The 20,177-nt window shown below is 39.3% G+C and overlaps 1 protein-coding gene across 1 annotated transcript; it reads right to left on the bottom strand.

Annotated features, from left to right (window-relative positions):
* Positions 1 to 575: 575 nt before the first annotated feature.
* Positions 576 to 16,524, bottom strand: TDRD1 (tudor domain containing 1). The gene is given in 23 exon segments (XM_071446023.1): positions 576 to 1,597; positions 2,199 to 2,245; positions 2,420 to 2,641; positions 2,962 to 3,129; positions 3,386 to 3,496; positions 3,704 to 3,820; positions 4,339 to 4,584; positions 5,494 to 5,664; positions 5,839 to 5,949; positions 6,841 to 6,963; positions 8,361 to 8,609; positions 8,876 to 9,046; positions 9,551 to 9,658; positions 10,157 to 10,333; positions 10,652 to 10,732; positions 12,230 to 12,278; positions 12,382 to 12,421; positions 12,752 to 12,857; positions 13,237 to 13,384; positions 15,401 to 15,468; positions 15,855 to 16,056; positions 16,058 to 16,195; positions 16,399 to 16,524. Coding segments are annotated over 23 exon segments (3,072 nt in total). The 3' UTR covers positions 576 to 1,504.
* Between the last annotated feature and the right edge of the window lie 3,653 nt (positions 16,525 to 20,177).

Below are 20,177 nucleotides of genomic sequence, written 5' to 3'. Positions count from 1 at the left end.
AAACAAGGATCAATAATTTTTGAATTGTACAGGCGAAACACACCCTTGTGTCTACCTCACAGTATGCAGTTAGGAACACACCAACTGCTAAATAATAAATAATTGCAGCCAAACCCAGTAAGCAAAGTATACTCAAGTTCCTCCAACAGTGCTTCATAAATTAAAATTATAAGGATAAAAAAAGCCTTATTGCTTTGCAGTGCTAGGTAATTTTTATTAATTTCCTATTACTTCCCTTTCAAAAGTGCTGTTATTCTAGATTTGCAGTTCACTTTTGAGGGAGGATGTGGACAAGTGAACAAGAGGTGTGGGAGTACTAAATCATCAGTGAGGTGCTTTGCATGAGAGCAAATCCTTGTGCAAGTCACTCTGCTCCCAGGGAGTCAAAGGACACTTGACAAAGCCACAGTCTTGGTTCAGAATCAGGGGCACGAACAGAACTTCAGAAATTCAAGTGCAAGCATTCATCTAATTATTAGTTATTACTGCAAGAATATGATGCAACAAAAACTAAGAAGCAGGGAAAAAAAATCTGAGGCAATTTGAGTGTAATAAAACATTAAGTCAAAGGAAAATATTTTGCAACAATTTTAATCTCAAGATTCTTCCAATCTGCAAAAGCCCAAACTTGAAGTATGTGTTGTAAGTGGACAAGAAGGCTGACCCTGCAGTTTCAATCAGCAAATGTCTACTGTGTTCCACAAAAAGTAATCTGACATTCCTGAATTAGTCAGAAATGACTGCTAATCTCTTAATACTAAAATACTGATAATCTCTTAACAATTTGATTCAGTATTTTTGTCATAGCTGAGACTAGGTCTTTTTTATTATGATGTGAAAACTTGATGGGGTAGAAATCCTGATGATGTAGCTACACAAAAAACAGCTTCAATACAATTCACTTCAAAATAACACTCACTGATGCATATTATACAGCATAAGTGTAAAAAAGGAACTGTGCACATTGAAGTGTTTACTGATTTTAGAGAGAACTATCTGTATGCAGTCCAAGACAACATGGAACCTTTAATGATACTGAAATCAAGGTTATGAAGAAAAATGGTGGTCTAACTTCAGACCAGAAATTAGGCTGAAATACCAGTAATTAAAGAAGATACAGAGTTTTTCAAGTGATATAAATGGTACCAAAGTTAAGTGAGCCTTACAATTACAATCATTCCAAATGCAAGTCTGCAGAACAGACTCACAATGTAATGGCCATCCCATAAACTTCTGTGCAGTCAACAAGAAAATACAAGCAAAATGTTTAGTAGCACATGGTGGCATAAAACAAGAACAGAACAGAAATTTTAGCTTGCAGGTTTGCAATCCTCCAAGTTACATACTTGTGTCACAGTAACAACCAAGCATACAGATAAATGCAGGTACTTAGCACAGTTTCTACAAAGTGACCCTCATTTTTTAAGCTGATGCTCTTGATCTTCTAAAAAAGGAACTGCAGCAACTTGGTGGACACAAAAATGAAATGGTGCATGTCAGAGACTTAGTGGTTCAACAGATTTTTCATATCAGTGAATCCGTCTGGATTCCCAAACTTGTTTAAAAGGAAGAGTAGGACTTGTTTATGCTTTTCAAGCTGTGGAATAAGCAGAAAGAGTTAGAAATATACAATTCTGGGAGTTTTTTAATTGCTGATTACAGATCAGGGTAGATGCTAATGGACAAACTCAGCTAAATACCATATTAATTCAATAAATAGATTTAGTTCCTTTCTGTTGTAAAGTCTTCTGGAAGGGGAAAAAGCCAACAGAACTGTAGCTGACTTCCCCTTGTCCATGTATATATCCCTCCCCCCGTTTTTTTTCCTGAAGCAGCTTCCTCAAACCAAATTGATTAAATACTCAAATTAAGATTGAGATCACCATCTTAAATTGGGTAACAGAGAAAAGTGCCACTCCTGAGACTTCAAACACTTGAAAAATGAAGTAAGAGCTGTCTGTGGGGCAAAGTACAGCCTAATGAAGTCTGTGTGCTCTAAACACCATCCTCCCTCAGCTTCAGGGTGCTCTAATTATTACCATATATCAAAAACCTGAGAACAAGTGTCAGGATACATTTCACTAAACTCCCATGTTTCAGTAGCTATTATTCCCCCTACTCCCATTTGCTTCCTACACAGGGTTTCTTTTGAATTCTGGAAACATAAAAAAGGAAGTATTGCTTGGAGTAAATCTTACTTGCACTTTTAATTCTTTGCAGCAGCAGCTGATCTCACCTTCATTACCTACAAAAACCAGAGTGAATGAGCAAAATACACACATACACATTCCTTCCCTAATTTAAGAGGTGACATGTGGCTTTGTCCAAGATTTTTAGAAGGAAAAGTCATTTAGCCACCCCATGCGCTTACAAGCTCTTCAGAATAAGCAAACTGAAGTAATCAAGCCAAAATATGTACCTTGATGTTCACTGTGTGAGTTTTCAGCACTGCAGGATGTGACCAAACCCTCCTTTAGCAGTTTATCAGCTACATTCACATAACCATTGTCCAAGTGCTTCTCCACTGTTACTAAATTAACATTTCCATTAATCCCTTTCACTGTAATTGTGACATGTTGCTTCAATAACAGTTTTTTCAACGTGTCAAGCACTAATGGAGACCACTCAGCTTTCTCTATTCCTGTGGAAAAAGGAAAATCAAGTCTGTTATATAAATAATTCCTTTAAGATATAACTTGAATCATATATATATGCTTTGGAAAATATGATGCTAAATTTTCCTAATATAAATAGCTGAAATTCTAGAGATAATGAACTAAACCCATGCTTTCTAAACCAGCTTTTACTGTGCTTACCAATATACTATTTCAGAAGATTGTCATGTTTTTTACCAGTATTAAGGAATGAACACTACTTCCAGAACAGGTAAAAAATGATAATGTTCACAAAAACCAGTCAGAGGTTTTTGGGGTGTGGTTTTTTTTGGGGTGGTTTTCTTACCTGCAAGTGAACATGTAATAGTCTGAAAAGGCAGCTTTAAATAGGAATCAGTGATTGGCAGCACCTTTGAAAGGGGTAAAGTTTCTGTGTTGCCATAGTCTCCATACAGAACTTTCACTGCAGACTGGGAAGCTTCCAGAACAACAGCTCTGTACCAATTGCCATTACCTGAAAAGATTGGGACAAGAATGGTCACGTGTGAAGAATCATCTTAGAAACACAGTTTATCCCAAGAACAAGAAACTGTAGAGTTTTTAAAGAATTTTTAAATACTGTGGTAGATATATTAGAGGCCAATTGACAAGAAGCACAATTAAGAGATCCATAAGCACTTTCAAGTTGGTGTTTTTCCTTTGTCTACAGCAAAAATGAAAGCTGTGTTTTACACTGGCCAAGGAAATGGAAGAACAAACGATTGTCTCACCTGAAAACTGAGCACAACAGGCTTCACCCAGTTTTGGCTGGAAGGGCTGCTTGTTGCAAGATCTACAATAGTCTTCCAGTGAAACCAGCTCCTTAAAGAGCTTCTTTTGACCTACAGGAAAAACCCCACATTCACTAACCACATCTGGGTACAGTGAAGAGCATACTGAAGCCCCTGCTCCCATCTTTGACATTTTTATATTTTCCTACTGCCCAAGATACATTTCTACATGGTTCAGTTCACTACACACAATTTTATTAACTAGCTTGCAACAGTGACTTCTTACTGGTATTAGGAACAATGAACACTTTTTCTTACCTTTATTTGGAAATGGTACAGCATAGAACAAGTCTGGGCTTACAACTTCAGTTACACAGACAGACATGGTTTCATCTACAGCCAATTCAATTGACTTCCAGTGCCCAAGTGAGGCTGCTAACAGAAATGGTAAGAAAATGCAGTGTTAGCACTGTCCTCCAAACATACATATATTTTAAGGAACTGTTATTTTATTTGATATTTATAATAATTTTTTGAATTTCAGACACAACTACCTGCCTTCCCTTCAGGAAGACAAATCTAAATCAAGATAAATAATGCTTACTTTGCTGTTCATAAACTGTTGGCATATAAAAGTAGCTAAAGTAAAAAACAGCTCAGAAAAAAGAAAAGAAGACCTTGAAAAGCAAACATGAGAAAAGTTTTAGTCATAGAAAACTTGTAATTCTCTGATTCCCACAGAGTCAAACATTCATTTAAGACACACAGATTTTTAACTTTCTTTTTTTGTCTGTAATGCCACCTGCAGGGCAGTTGGTGTTCAGCTGTAAGAACTGACAATATACCCAAAACTATGCATTGATATTAACGGTAGTTAAACAAGAAAATAACAGTTAAAGGCTGGAATACTGAAAATTCTTGTTAAATCTAAAAATTAACATTCCTTTAATTACCTTTCTGGTCAACAGATGTGTTTGGAAAGTCATTTTTATCTTGTAGAACTTCCTTTACAACCAGTTTTTCTGAAGTTAGTATCTCATTGATAATTGTTGGACAATCTGTGGAATTATCAGTAAGCACTACACCTGCCCCATCCTCAGAAAGGGAAGTTACTGTGGCTTGAAGCTCTAAGCCTGAAGTGTACATATGAAATCTTCTTGTAGCTTCTGGATTCCACTTGCTGTTTCCAGGCTTTATACCTGGGAAGTAAGAAACTGCTAAAATATCTTCATTCATTAATATTGACTTTCCTCAACATTATAATTTCATTTAAAAATACTTTAAAAATTTTCTTTAGAGCATACCCTGAAATATCAAGGCTACTTTTACTACCCTAGGGAAACACATTGTCTTTCATCCTGTTAACTGCTCTCCCTCTTCCTCCTTTTTTCTAAATGTCCACATTTTCTCAGGACTCCCAAGTTTTATCTTCTATATTTAATGATTCAGCCAAGTAAATCCTTTGCCTCAGCACAAACAACATTATTAAAACTGGTTTTGGATCAGTATAATCAAGCCTTTTTATCAAAGGAGCAGACAAAACCTAAGTGTTTTAAGGGTGGGTGGGCAGGGGAACAGCACAAGACACTTGAACAAAATGAGGTTTCGAGCTTTTTCCTGTTTCCACGTTTTTCATTTTTAAACCAAGCAGGCTACACCAGAAAGAAAGAGAAGTTCTGCAGAATTTTGATTGCTGTGGAAAAGGAATTTGCAAAACACTGAGAAACAGCAATACAGTGCCAAACTCTTCAGGAGTCAAATGAAAGAGCACTGAAAGGCCAACTAGCTTCACTAAAACACATTAGCTCCATTGCCTGCAAAAGCTTTGAGAAATAAAGTTGCACAAAAGCACTTTTACTCCTAGGAAGGCAACAACCAAAAAGCAGTAAGCATTACAGTTGAAGCAAACTGAACAAGCTCCCTTTTGAGCAGTAAAGCAGTAAGCAAAGTCCATGCAGATCATTCCAGAGAATTGCTCGGAGAAGAGAAAGCAAACAAAGAAACCCAAAAGAACAGAGTTCTGCACAGCATTCCCTGTCATCACCTCCTTCCCCCAAAGCAGCAAGTTTCTAAATGCAAGAGCTCTTGTAAGAGAAAATAAGATTCACCTGAGAGCCAGCATTTAATTGCTTGAAATGGGAGTTTTAGGAAAGAGGACGAGATCTGTCGGATGTTATCCCGTGGTACGTGCTCAGTGTTCCCATAGTCCACAAAGCTCACTCGAACACTTCCATCTGAAGTGACATTTTGCACCACAGCACGGTACCAGTTACCATCCTCTAATTTAAAGATTAAAAAAAAATTAATAATTACTTCACACATTTGCTAAGTCTACCAGCTTTCACTTGTTAGTAAAGAAATACAATTCTCTGCTGTTCTCTACTAATGTGAACTGTCAGCTGATTTTTCATGTTCACCCTATAAACACATAACTATTTTAGTCTGTTACTTGCCAGAGTAAAAAGCACAGCAAGGGTCTCCATTCTCAGGCTCAAAAACATCTGGTGGTGTTTTCTGACAGTATTCAGACAATGTTTTGTTAAGTGAGTTTAGAGCAAGTAACTCTGAAAATTAGAAAAAAAACAAAGATGAGATCAATGAAATGAGCTGACCTGAACTTTATCAATGCTGTTCACTCTACAGTTTACTCATAAATCTTAAAATGTACTCCTTGATTACGTAAATAAAGGAACAAACAGCGCTCACTTTTTAAGAGCTGCCCCATATTTTTTGTTTGAATGCCTTTAGCTCCCTCTTCAGCCACTGAATTTTGTCACATTCCTTTTCTAGCATTTAAAACGCCAATGGCTATCAGAAATCTTTATACAGACTTCTGATAGAGAAACAAGATTACTTTTTAACTAATCCAACAGGAAGTAACATCCCAATAGCTGCATTTTCTCATTTTTCTGTTACAATTATTATTTGTCTTTAAGTTTTTATAAATTATGGGAGCGTACTAGAAAAGAGCTCCTGTAAATACTGTCTTGGCACAGGGAACTTGTCTCTTGCTTGCTTTTATTACCAGAATCACTAAATCATGAAGGGTGAAAAAGACCCTTCAAGATCATTTAGTGCAACCATCAACCCAGCAGCACCACAGTCACCCCAAGTACCACATCCAGATGCCTCTTGCACACTTCCAGAGACAATGACTCTACCACCTTCCTCAACAACTTATTCCATGCCTGGCCACTATTCCAGTGGAAAAAAATTAAGTTATCCTTTGGCTAGGTTATGGTAACTCTTTCACTTTCCTCTACTGCTTATCTTCAACATTTTCAGATTTCAATAGCAAGATCCAATTTCTTGGTCACTCCATTTGTATTCTTAGATTTAAACCTCAGAGCTTTGTGCTGTAAGCTTACTTGACACAGTAGTTCATTAGACCTATAATAAATGACAAACTAGGAAGCAAAGAAACTACCAGAAAGAATTAAGCTGAATAAACTTACCATGGCTGTTTGAAATCTGACAGTAGAATTCTCCAGGATTGTACACTGTACACACTATGACACTGAGTGTTTGGTTAAGAGTTAATTTAATCCACTTGCACATTCTTTTGTTCGTTGTGTCCTCTAGAGAGGACAGAAAAAAGCACAGAATGAAAAGAAATTAAAGTAACTTTTACAGGGAAAAAAAAACCCATCCCAAATGCTCATTCACATCCTTGAATTTCTTGTTATAAACAGACTAATTACCAGTGAGAGCCTCTTTGCAGACTAAAACCAAGAGAAATATGCCCGTTCTTTAATGTAATTCTTCATTATCCAAAAGAGCAAGCCATAGATAGCAGGGAAGAGTAATTACATACAGAAGTAAAGGCTAGCAGGCAACAGCCTGGGCAAGAGGGGCACTGGGGAACTTTGGTTCCTGGAAACAGGGTAGGGAGCATAGAAAAGGGAAACATCCATCACCAAGACTACTGGAAACAATCTGAGGAGGAAGAGCAAAAAAGACTACTAGAAAGACTGGTGGCAGAAGTTTGCAGTGAATATTATACTCAGGTACCTGAAAGAAACTTATTATTTCACACAAGTCGTAGAATACATCATGGGAACACTAAATCATGGCACTGGAGAACACACTCTGTTTAAAATCTGCATTCAACAGCTCTGGCTCAGTGATGGAAATGACAAAAAGGTGAGAGGTAACCAATAAACCAAGGAAGTACAAAACAGGCCCTTGATGAGGGACACAGATCAAAATGTGTTTAGATATAGCCAGGAAAGTTACTGTTTATTCTAATTTTTTGTAAGATTCCTTACTCTTCTGAACAAAGACAAGGAATAATTGTGTCCTGGCTACAAGGCCTCTAGTGAGAAAATCAAAATTACTTGAACAGAGACTTGACAAAAAGTTTTCCGTACCAATGGATCGGAAGAGAATGTTTGCCAGACACAGGATGGGAAAAAAAGGAACTTAGCATGCTTCATAAGAGAGAAGCCAGGAATCTTCCCCAAGATTTCAAAGAAATTTAATGTAACTTCAGCAAAAATCTCTTGGAAGCTTTGGTCACTAAATTCAAACAAGACAATTTAAGCATAAACTTGAAGCTTTATAAGCTACTACAGTCAAATTTTCAAGGACTAAGTATGTGGTCTATGTGTAAAATATAGGACAATGAAGATGACAATAGAGCAAACATTATTTGCACTAATGGATAAGGATGTAGGAATAACTAGGTAATAACCAGCCATAACCTACTTCAACTGGAAATTGCAAGACTTCTAACAAGAGTAAAGTACCAACTTCCAAAAGCAGGCAATAACAACTTTGTTAAGAGTGCACACTTGGACACAGACACAGACACACAATTTTTTACAGTTAAGTTGCTATGGATAAACTTTGGACTTGTGAGGGCTGGACTTGATGAGCCAGGCTGAAAAGCTCTCAGAGATAAGAGCTTGCATTCTCTGTACCCACTCTAGAAGAGGTGAACAATGCCAGGGCAGCAAGACATGTTCATACTCACCCTTGGCTTGCTCAACATCACTCCCTCTGGCTGCTGGTAAGGCCATGCTCAGCTCCTCAGCTGCAAAGCCTTCCTCAAGGAGAAGGCTTGATACATTTATTACTGGAGTACCTGAGGCATCTGTAAGCTCCACCACGGATTTAGAACTCTCTTTATCCACTACTTTTACTGTCAACACTTTGTCTTTCACCAGTCTTTTCATGTAGCAAGTACCTTCGGAGGTCCATGCTCCGAAGGGTGGGTTTACACCTAAAAAGTCACATAATGTGGAAAGGTTCTGAGGTCAGTCCAACTCTCACCAATGTGTGGACAGGTACAGCAACTGCAAGTACATTCAGAAATATCTGTCACATTTTGTAGATATGCCATGACAGTTAAGAATTCTGGAAATAATGCCTACCATCACCTCCATCCTTCCCCATGTTTCAATGTGAGATACTACAGGTGTGGTAGTTATGTAATAGCACTTGTTCTCCCCCTGTCTAGTTTGAAACTGCTAATCATTTACTTCATACCTGCCAGGCTACATCTTATGGCTTGAGCTGGCAAGTCCATCAAGCTTGGAATTATAGGTCGAAGTCTGGTCAGTGGAAGAGAGTCGGAATTACCATAATCCATATAGTCCACCAAAACAGTGTCTTCAGAAGCATAAGCTGTAACAGCAGCACGATACCAAAGGTTGTCTTCTAGAAAGGAAGAGAGATGTAATATCTGAGAGCAGAATGATTTGGTTTTTTGACAGACCAATATAAAAATACATGCATCTCAGTACAGCTCAGGACTACCAGGTGTTGGCTACAGTAGTATTTCGAGAAGGACAGAGCAGCAGCATTCCATGTAATCCCATTTCTTCTGTGCTTCTTTTGGGGATTGAAATTTCAAAGATATACTTATTTCCAGTCCTGGGGAAACAGTACTTAGCAACATAAAAACCCACAAACTTTCCATGATCTCTTAATAAGCTATTCTAAATAATCTGAATCCAATGTTAAGAGTTTTCTCAATAAAGGGACATTTTAAAATTGGTACTTTACAGATACAATTTTTCAAATCACTACCTAGCATTACCCACAGCTAAAAATCAGAGATAAATAAACTCTATATAAAACATTTCTAAACATAATTACAAAATGTATCTTTTTGGTAAGAAATTTAAGCGACATAACTTAGTATTTTCAGTCCATTTTTACCTGTGAACTGGGCACAGCACACATTGCCAGCAGCAGGACGGAAAGATGGAGTACTGGGAATTTTGCCACAGTATTCATTAAGGGATGCTTCAAGCTCAGCAAGTTGACCTGATGTTAAAATACACAGGTTTTGGAACATAGCCTGTCTTGCAATTATTACAGAATAATTAAGCTCAAAGCCTGGAAGAACATCTTATAGTCTAATGGAGATAATTTCAAATGTTTAACATTGATCAGAGTAGGGCTCTTCAATCATTAACATCCAAGAGAGTCCTCGTGTGTGTCTGAGGAATCACAGCAGCAGTGAACAGACAGGGAAAACCAGGGATGGATTTTTTTCAGCAAAGGGACAAAGCTGAAGCCAGTGCAAATTAAAAGCAAGCTAGTGGAGGCATGCCAAGAAGAAGCCAAGGAAGACAGCTCTTCCAACAACAGGCAGATGAGGAGGTAGGCCACTTCTTCCCAAAGGACAGAGTACAGGTCACCCAGAATTAAAAGGCTGCACATGGACACAGAAGAAAAATTCACCTTCTTCCAGCCACTCTCTACCAAAGAGAAAAATGCCATACCAGGCATTCTACACCCCACTTCCAACCCATCACTTACGGGCACTTTGCATCCGCTGACAAAAAAAGGTGTCTGGACTTTGAATGTGAGAAACCACACCAGAAAATTCTTCTCCAATACTTAAAGAGACAAACTTGGTAATTGAATTAACACTGTGAGAAGAGTCTTCATCTTCAGGTATTTTTTTTTCACCTCCCTTTGAATGGTTTTCTGATACTGCACATAAAAAAGAAAAAAGGTTGCCAATCAAAAGCTACCTGGCTTTGAAAATATAAACATACTGATATAGTTTATTATTTTTATTGATGCTTTGGACTTGGAAGGCTCCTGTCATATTATGAAATTAATGCTCACATAATAATCACTATAGAAATGTTTTATACTATTAAAATGTCTATGAGCTAATGTCAGCAGTGACCTGAAGTTCCATTAGCCAACATTTTTAACTTTGAGGTGATGCTAGTGAGCAGCTACAACATCATGCAGTACAGGAGGAGCTAAAATTCCCAAGTTTAGTTTGGTTTGCTTGCTTACCTCTTGGAGAGTCTACTTTGGCATCACTTCCTGAAGTTAAATGAGACTTCATTTCTAGGGGAACTTTATTTAGGCAGTCTTCTAAAATATAGATCAAGAATAAATGATTTATCACACAAAATAGCCATCAGCTAGTTTCCCTTCAGAACCATCCTCTGAGCCAGATCTATATTCCTATCACAAGGTGAGCATGTTCTACTTATTTGTTCAGCACTTAATGTTTAAAACGCAAAACAAAGGTAATTTCAGAGTAGCTCAACTACTTGAGTTTTCTGAGCACATTCACAGCTCCAAGACTGTCTGACTTCATAAAATGAGAGAAGCAGTAATAACCAACATTTACTTGCAATCACTAAAGACTGTGAGCTGAAAAACTGATTATTGCTTTTTAGACACAAGGATTCATAACTTACTTCATTATTTACAACAATGGGTATGTAATGATTTAGTCAAGATGTCTTTGTAAATCTTGGTTTCTCAGCTGAATGCATGAAGCAGCATTCCAAACTTTCAATACCATTATTTTCAAATTAAAACCTCAATACAGGTGTTTCAGCTGCTTATAAAGTCTGGAATAAATGCATGGGACATTTCAAGAATGCAGTGACATTTATGTAATCTTCTCTCCAAAAGGTTAGCAGGTTACACATCACTTCAGCACTAGTGTGCTGTGAAGCAACCAAATGTGAAATATGCCCAGCACAATCCTTAATCAGTTGAATTTACAGGGGACTAAAGTGAACCATCCTTTGAGAGACTGCACAGTATTACATGGAGATAAGCTTCCTGCACATGGGCAAGTTTAGCAAGCTAGGAGCATCAACCACCACATCCCTGAATGTTTCTGTGGGCTGCAGATCAATTAAATTAATGTGGTCTTGGCACTCCATCGTTCTGTCTGCAGCCAGAGGAAAATGTAAACAACAGTCTTCCACATGACAAAAGGTACACCTTGCATGTACTGATCTGCTTTGACAGCCAAACCCAGCTCAACTGAAAATCTGCATTCTGACTCCTCAAAGCTCTTGTGCTTGGCTTGGCTCTCACTGAAGCTTGCTAAGTTAGAAATATAAACATGCTTATAGAGTTCTCCAGCTGGATACAGCAATATCCAATGACTGTTCTTTCTTTGGAATACTTAGTGAGCATGTATGAAATATAATGAAAGCTGGTAAAATCCTACATGGAACTAGAAATTGACACTAATTTTTAAAGAGTTAAAAATGTATGAGAAAGAAACAAAATAGTTCCAAATTTTCATGCATCTATTAAAACAGAAAAATAAACAAGATGATCCAGAACACACTGAAGTTAATACAATTCTATTGGAAAAGTAACCTTACTAAAATTTAAGGTTATTAATCTTAGCAAGGTATTTCCGGCACTGACATTTTATGGAAAGGTGAAAAAGTAGAATTGAAAAAAAAAAGAAGTCAAGGGAGAGGTTGGGAAAGCAACAAGAGGGAGGAGGGCAAAAGAAAAAAAACAGGTGTTATCTTTCACACGTGTTAGGGAGGGGTGTGAACATAGAAGTCTTAATTATGGTGAGTTATTTCACCCACACAACCAAGCACTCACCAGAATCTGGAAGTACAACATCTACAGCAAAACTCAACCTCACTTCCTCCTGCAATATATCACACCAGTTAGTGAACAGTGCCTTCCTTTGAGCTGAGATCATATGAGCACAGCAGATCCAGTCAAGACATAGTCAAAATTGCATGACATACCTTAAGATAAACTCCTGTCTTGGTTTTGCTATGACTTAAACTGTAATCAAAGAAAAATATGTCAGTTTGAAGAACCAAAGACTGACAAGTAGCATTAATAATACAATCTACTTGCAAATAGATAAAAAGCTGTGTTCATAGTATGTGATTTTTGCCAACCTTTATTCCTCATCCACTAAAATGCATTAGAATTACAAATCTGGTAATATGTAATAATGACAGGCATAAGATAATGCAGTACTAGCTTAAGAATAAGCAACATATTTTACTCATATTTTACTGTACTAGTGCCTTCCCATGGTCATTTTTGTTGTAGTGGGAGAGATTGTCTTTCTGTGAAGATTATTTGGCAGAACTTTTACAAACTTACTTCTGTTTAAGGGGATCACAAACTACTCTGTGTGCTGGCCAGTCTTTTTTCTGACAGTCTGCAGAGCAATAGTATGTTTGCAGACACTGTGAGCATCTGAGCTTTCCTAAAACAAAAAAAAAAAAAAAAAAAGACAAGAGCAGTCTGAGTAAAACACGTATTGGAAGGAACAACAACTGTTTAAATAACTGCTCTACAAAACAGCTCCCCTGCAATTCTAAGCACATACAAATAGGTATTTGTGTTGACAAACAGCTATCAGACATTGCTGCCAAATTCCTTCTACATTTAAGGGAAAAACCCACCACTTTTGATAAAGAAATGCTCTCTTCTGCTTGTCAGTTCTGTTACTCCAACTATGTTCTGAATAGAATATACTTGTGTCTGAGAGTTAAAAATATTCATCCGTTTAAAGACATATTGAGCAAACCTGGTCTGGTTGCACTGATACGTGTACTGTATGTCACAGGACAGCAGGCACTTACCAAACAGACCACAACGATGGCAAGTGCCCCCTTTAGGGGGTGGTACTAACAAACTCAAGAAACTCTTATCATAGCAAATAGAAAAAGCACTCTTAGAGGAACATTGCAATTTCTTTGGCTTCCCATTAATCCAATTAGAATGTGACACCTGTGGAAGAAAAACCTCAAGTCATTCTTACTGGAAAAAGCCTGCCCATTAGGGTAGAAATATTCTAATATACAAAAACATAACAACAAAAGGAGACAAAACTTTTAAGTTCTAGGAAGAGAAATACATGCTGATAACTCCTGCTACCTAGAAATGCTCAGAATACTTGGGGCAACTATAAAGTGAAATAACTCACAGTATTTTCTTTATCAGCTGCAGCTATGCAGTTCTCTCTACCAGTTTTGTCTTCCATAGAACTTCCTAGAAGCAGAAGTATTTGCAAAGGGATCTGATTAACAACACTAACACATGCCTATGTTATGGAATATTTGCAGGAAGAAACAACGCCCTTGGCTACTCCTACTATTCTGCCAGCCCATTTGAGGGAATGGAGATGCTTGGACCTTGACACACTCTGGAAGTCACTTGTTTTCATTCTGATACCACATTTACTCAATCATGCAATCAGTGGTATTATTAAAACAACACTTTCACCTTCTGTGCTTATCACTCAATACTGAGAAACAAAACACTCTGAAACAAGATACTCTGACTTTCCAGTGAGTGCCTTATAAACCTTGTGGTCTTTCCTGTGAGTTTTTCTTTACCAAACAACGCTTAGAAGACATTCAGCTAAGCCTGCATATCAATATAGCAGGAACTCTGTTTTGATAAGTGGGCAACTCATCCACCTACAAAGAATTTGTTTCTGTTCTAGGCTATATATACCACTCAAATCTTGTTCCAGTCTGGCAGGCCTGTCCAAGGTCTCCACTGAGACAATATAAAGCTTTCATGGCCTTTTTTCCCACCTGGAAGCAAGTAAATCTTGTAAACTCTGCCTGAACTAAAACTCTTGCCTAACACAAAATCAAATTTCATGAACTCTCCAGACCCAATATGTTTGCACATAAAGCTAGTTCAGATGTCCCAAAATGAAGCCTTTCCCTCTCCCCAACTTGGAGTAAGAGAACATGGATCAGACAGTAGCAAGGTACTTAAGAGGCAAGAAGAATTGCTGAAGGAACTGCAACTCCCATATATTGGTCCAAATTCTCTAACACTTCAATTATCCTGGTGGGTTTTTTAGATTCTGAGGCATTTCAGCAGGCACAAGTTTGGATAATTAGGAGTTATATTTACAAGCCATACTCATACTGATGATGTGTATCAATAATAAAGCATATACACAACCACAGAAGAATAAAGTCAAGATACCTCTGTCAAGCTTAGGACAAAGTCTCTCTTACTGCACTTGTGCTGTTGTTAAAACTTTCTGTACTGTTTCTACATTTGTCAAAAGTACCCTGTATTGTTTGCTTACAAAATATTGGATTTTGTTAAATATTTCAGAAACTCAGCCTCAAAACTGAAAGTTTTTCAACAGTAAGTTTGTACCTGTGACCCTGTTGCTTAAATCTGCATCTGCAACTTTGTTATGTTGAAGATTATGTGGTTCTGGCATCACGTAAAGGTTGACATTAGAGTATGACCAAAGGTGGCTGTGGGCCAGGTAACTGCAAAAGCATGGATTTAAAGATTAATTCAGGCAGGCACACAAAGTATTTTTGGGTCATATTCTTAAGATTTATTTAAGCATTCATTTTGGAAGGATAATTCTCTACCATCTATTTCTTTTGTTTGCACAGCAAACCATTTTCTGCGCTAAAGAACTCAACAATGAATACTGCAGATTAAATGAAGAAAACTCCTTTAGAAGAGGAACACACTTACAAATAGGAGCAGCCATCAACACCTGCATGTGAAGCTCACTGTGTCTCTGGAAGAGACCTCTCTGTACTTTTGTTAAAAAAGTTTGTAGTAATAAAAAAGCACGGGCTGCACCCCTGGGTTCCTCATGCCCTGAGGGGAACCACTGCCCCAACAGCGGCTGCTGAGGGGAAGCAAAGCCCTGGGCTCTGCCGAAATGCATTTTCGGCACCTGCTTTCCTAATGCTAAGATGCACTATAATTGTTTTAAATTAAAAGTATAGGCAAAAACAAACTAAAACGAACCTGCGAATAAAGCACAGTAGTCTAAGTGACACTGCACACCAACTCCACCAGAAAAGTGCTTTCAACAACTGCAATTAAATAAGTGCTATTAAAATTAAGTGATTCTAAAGTGATTTTTAAGTGATTAAAATTAACCGATTTTAAGTAATCATAATAAAATTAGATAGCCCCGTCCTACGGCCTGCACCCAAGCTCGCAGCCAGCCCCGCCACCTGCGGCCCTCTCTCCCCTCAGCAAAGCGCTCACCCCGGGCCGCCCCCGGCTCCTTTCCCGGGGGAAAGCGAAGCTCCCACCCCCTGCCCCTCTCTCCCCCGAAAGCAGCGCTCACCCCGGGCCGCCCCTGCCCCTCTCTCTCCCCAGAGGAGCGCTCATCCCGGGCCGCCCCTGCCGCCCCTCGGAGCAGCGCTCACCCCGGGCCGCCCCTGCCCCTCTCTCCCCCGAAAGCAGCGCTCACCCCGGGCCGCCCCCGGCCCCTGCCGCCCCTCGGAACAGCGCTCACCCCGGGCCGCCGCCTCGCCGTCGGCGCTGCCCCACGCGGGAAGCAGGGCCGGGCGCTCACTCGAGGACCGCCAGCGGGAAGATGAGAAGCAGCGGCCCCCGCAGGCCAGCGACGTCTGCAGGCGGTCCCGGCGGGCCCGAGCCGCTCATTCCGCCCCGCCCAGGTGGGACCCCGGTGCCCAGGGGCGGAGCGGGGCCTGTGCTGCTGCTGCCCGGCCGCCCGCGGTGCCGCCATCGCGGCCGGGGAGGGGCGGCCTGCGGTGCCTTGTACTGGACCGGGTTATTCCAAGCCCTGACCTGGCCTTGAACACTTCCAGGGATGGGGCATGGGGCATCCACACCTTCTCTAGGTAATCTTGTGTCAGGGCCTCACTACCCGCACAGCGAAGGATTTCTTCCCAACATCTAATGTAAACCCATCCTCTCTCAGTTTGAAGCCATTCCCCCATGTGCAGTCACTAAGTGCCCTTGTAAAAAGTCCCTCTTCAGCTCTCTTGTACCTTTAGGTTCTGGAAGGTGCTCTGAGGTCTCCCCTGAGACTCCTCCAGGATGAACAGCCCCAGTTCCCAGCCTGACCTCATAGCAGAGGTGCTCCAGGCCTCTGAGCATCTTTGTGAATTACTCATGGTTGAACCAGTAACCCCAATTTATTTGATACAAATTCAGAAAATGGCTGGGAGAGCTATGCAAAAAGCTGAAATTTGATACATAAAATTGATGCATTTGTGTTTTAAAGTATTTGAATTTCGCCCTGCAGCCAAGAACATAAATCACTTCATTTCCCATTTCTAACCTATTCTCATTTCCCTTTGTCCTTTTTCCTCTTTCTTTTCTATACAAGGTGTTTTCCCCTTTTCTTCAACTTTTGTCTCCCATCTTCATGGGAAAATATACTTCATCCTCAAGACTGCTGCAGTTTTATGCTACTACTCAGACATGATCTCAGGTGTTCTCAGTGCTGTGCAATTAAGCTTTCACCAAAAAATAAATTAATCTGATCTATTTTAGTGCCTATATTGTTGTACTTATTATTAACGTGTATAAAATCAGTGATGGATTTTATTGTTACGTGTTCTGTACAGCAGGGAATAATTATCTCTGTTCACAGAGAAGTAGCTGAAGCATAGCTATTTTGCCTTAAGTCATTTGGCATCTGGCTGTGACAGCGTTTCAGTCTAAATTATCTGTATTTAAGTCTAGGATCCTGTCTGCCAAACTAAGCATTCTCAAAAGAAGTGAACAACACATCTGAGGGCTGCTGAGTTTTTCTCTCAGTGGTTAAGATACCACCTAATAAAGTCAGAGGAAAGACTCTTCCTGGCTCACATGAACCTCCAGCCTGAGCAAAGCTGAGTGGATCAGAGGCTGCCCTTACAACAAGAAGGAAAACTAGGTAGGAATTGGTGGGATTTCAAGAAACCCACATGGCAAATTGTTCAGTATTGCATATCAGAGTAGGCACACACCTTTATGTGGGAGATTGTGGGGAGACAGGGTGATCATGGTCACACAGCCTTCATCATCTCCTTGCCTCTTGTTCCTCTGTCCCCAAGATTAGCCCAGTAATCCTCATGCCTAGGAAGAACTAATACCAGGTAGGCACTAAGAAATACTTCTCTGTCATTCAAAACTCTCTCTCAAAAAAAAAATTAGGCTTTCTTTATAGCTTAAAACATCTAGACAAGATGATCCAGCACCCTGTCCAGCTGAATCTTAAAATTGTCCAGCATTGGGAATCCACCATTTCTTTGGGGAGATTATTGCAATGGCTGTTTATTCTTATGTGAAACATTTTACTCCTTTGGTCCTTTGACACCAGTGGTCTCAGAGGAGTGTGGGGTATCACTCAGCACATCTGCTGTTTGAGCCACCTCATTGTTCTCCCTTAAAGTGGAGTTGCTAACACTTTAGCTGAAGGAGAAAAAATAGCTTTGTAAGCCCTTTCAGAGGGCAAAGCTATAGAAATACTCTGGATAATTAACAAATGTCATCTAAAACATGAGCAATCAGATGAACATTTCCTTTCCTTTTTCTTATATAATAAAGCATAAGCCAAAAGCCAGAACTACAACCTTTTGAATATGTGGGCCAAATTCTGCTTCTGCCTCTGCAATGCAGAGCTTGTCTGCAGCAGACAAGTCTGTTGTGTAGGACTGCCTGTCTTTCAGATGGCAAGTTCTCTCACTCAGGAATTGTTTTCCTCAGCATTTGTACATGCCAAATAAGAGCTATGGCTGGCTAATTAGGAGGTCCAGTAATTCATTTTGATTTAACATCATGTAAAAGTGGTTTGGGGAAGGACTCTGTGACCTGTCACTATCATTCCCTAAGTATCTGTGGCCACCTCCTGGGGATAGACTCTTCACATGAAAATGTGGCTTAAGCACAGGTATTATAAGAGTCAGAACTCTCAGCATCAGTTCTGGGACTAGAGCTATGGGGAGTCCAGCTGAGTACAAAAAGTCCTTTTCTTCTGCCTTTAAGGAAGAACTGCACTAACCAGGCTCTATTTTCTTAACCTGATTTTAATCCTTCTCTAAAAAATGCCCAGAGTAAAAGGCAAAAATCAGATTAAATTTTGCCAGGTCTGTTGGAACACACTAAACACTCACAGGTAACATCAGTGGGACTGCAGACAAAGTGTACAGCAAAGTAAAAGCACAAATCTTAAAAAGACTAGGGCCAGAGTATACTGATGTCTCTGTCTTTAAACAACTAGAAAACCAAATAAGAAAAGAAGCATTTGGGCACTGAAGTGACTGTGTTACAGAGCAGCAGTATGAACTTTGCAGCTCAGCTGCAGAACAGCAGCAGTGGTGGCAAAGAACCCTTTCTGAAAGCAAAGCTTAGACTTCTGCTGCATGGCAATTAGCAAGTGAGCGTTGCATGGCACTGCTTTCTGAAAAAAGACAATTTTGACTTATTTCTGTTTCACACCTGATTTTTTATGTATTTTTAGAGAGATGGAATGCACAGTATAATTTAAGCAAATCAAGGGCTAGACATTTGCCTTTAAAGTGTTATTTGGAGGTTAAAGTTGAGGGCATGAGTGTTCTCTGCAACCTACTTCCATTTGTGCTTTCAAATTAATGTTTTTAAAGATATATGACTGACTCCTTTGCTGCTTAGAGGTGATGGCTAGGACATTGCTTGCTTACCTGAAGCAGTATTAGGTTTCCCAGAATAATGGACACTGAAAGATTTATAGTTATTACGGCACTGAAAGGTTATTCCAAGCCCAATACAGATTGATTTTTTTCTACAATTCCACTGTTCTTTTAAAGGATCAGTTAAAATGTTTTGTCCTGGTTTCGGCTGGGATAGAGTTAATTTTCTTCCTAGTAGCTGGTACAGAGCTGTGCTTTGGATTTAGGATGGATTTAGAACAATGTTGATAACACATGAATGTTTTTAGTTTTTTCTAAACAGTGTTTACACTATTGTCAAGGACCTTTCAGCTTCTCATGCCCTGCCAGCAAGAAGCTGGGGTGGGAGAGGGGGGGAAACGCAGCTGGGACAGCTGATCCCAGCTGGCCAAAGATTATTCCATACCAAATGGCATCATCCTCAGTACATAAACTGAGGAATAGCTGACCAGGGAACAGTTTGGGAAGTGTCTGGGCATCAGTCAGTAAGTGGTGAAAAATTGCATTGTGTATCACTGGGTTTGTATATATTATCATGATTATTATTTTATTTTCTGTCACATTGAACTGTCTTTATCTCAACCCACAAGTTTGAGTCTTCCAATTCTGAAACTGGAGAGGGGAGTAAGCCAGCAGCTTTGTGGGGCCTACTTGTTGGCTGGGTTAAACTACAGGTTTTAAGGAGAATTTTCTAGGACCCCCAAATTTGCAGTTGCAGCTCTGAAATTCCAAATGCCTAGAAAGAATATGGAGAAAAAAAATCTTGCTCTGAAATAACTCTCTCAATTAATGTTTGTAAGTGAAGTTATGCAGCACATTCTACTTTGGAGGTCATCTGTGATACCAAGTGAAGAAATCATCACTGCATCATTGGGTAGGTGATGTTTTTATACATGTAGGTATGTGTATACTTTTATACATATATAAAAATAAATTAGCCAAAATAAAGCAACAGTCTGATCTAACATCAAAGTTAGCCTTGCTATGAGTAGGGGATTAGACTAGGTAATTTACTGAGATCCCTTCCAACCTGAATTATTCAGAAATTTTAACTTGCTTTTCTATTGTTATGTTTAAGGAGAGGTGCCAATGCTCATTTTAGCTGAGCTGGTATAGCAAATACAACTCCTTTC

Source organism: Agelaius tricolor, unplaced genomic scaffold, assembly GCF_023055355.1.
Source record: "Agelaius tricolor isolate 1412-34295 unplaced genomic scaffold, bAgeTri1.0.p SCAF_22, whole genome shotgun sequence".
NCBI lineage: Eukaryota > Metazoa > Chordata > Aves > Passeriformes > Icteridae > Agelaius > Agelaius tricolor.
Note: the sequence above shows the minus strand (reverse complement) of the source record. Positions and strands in the feature narration are given on the sequence as shown.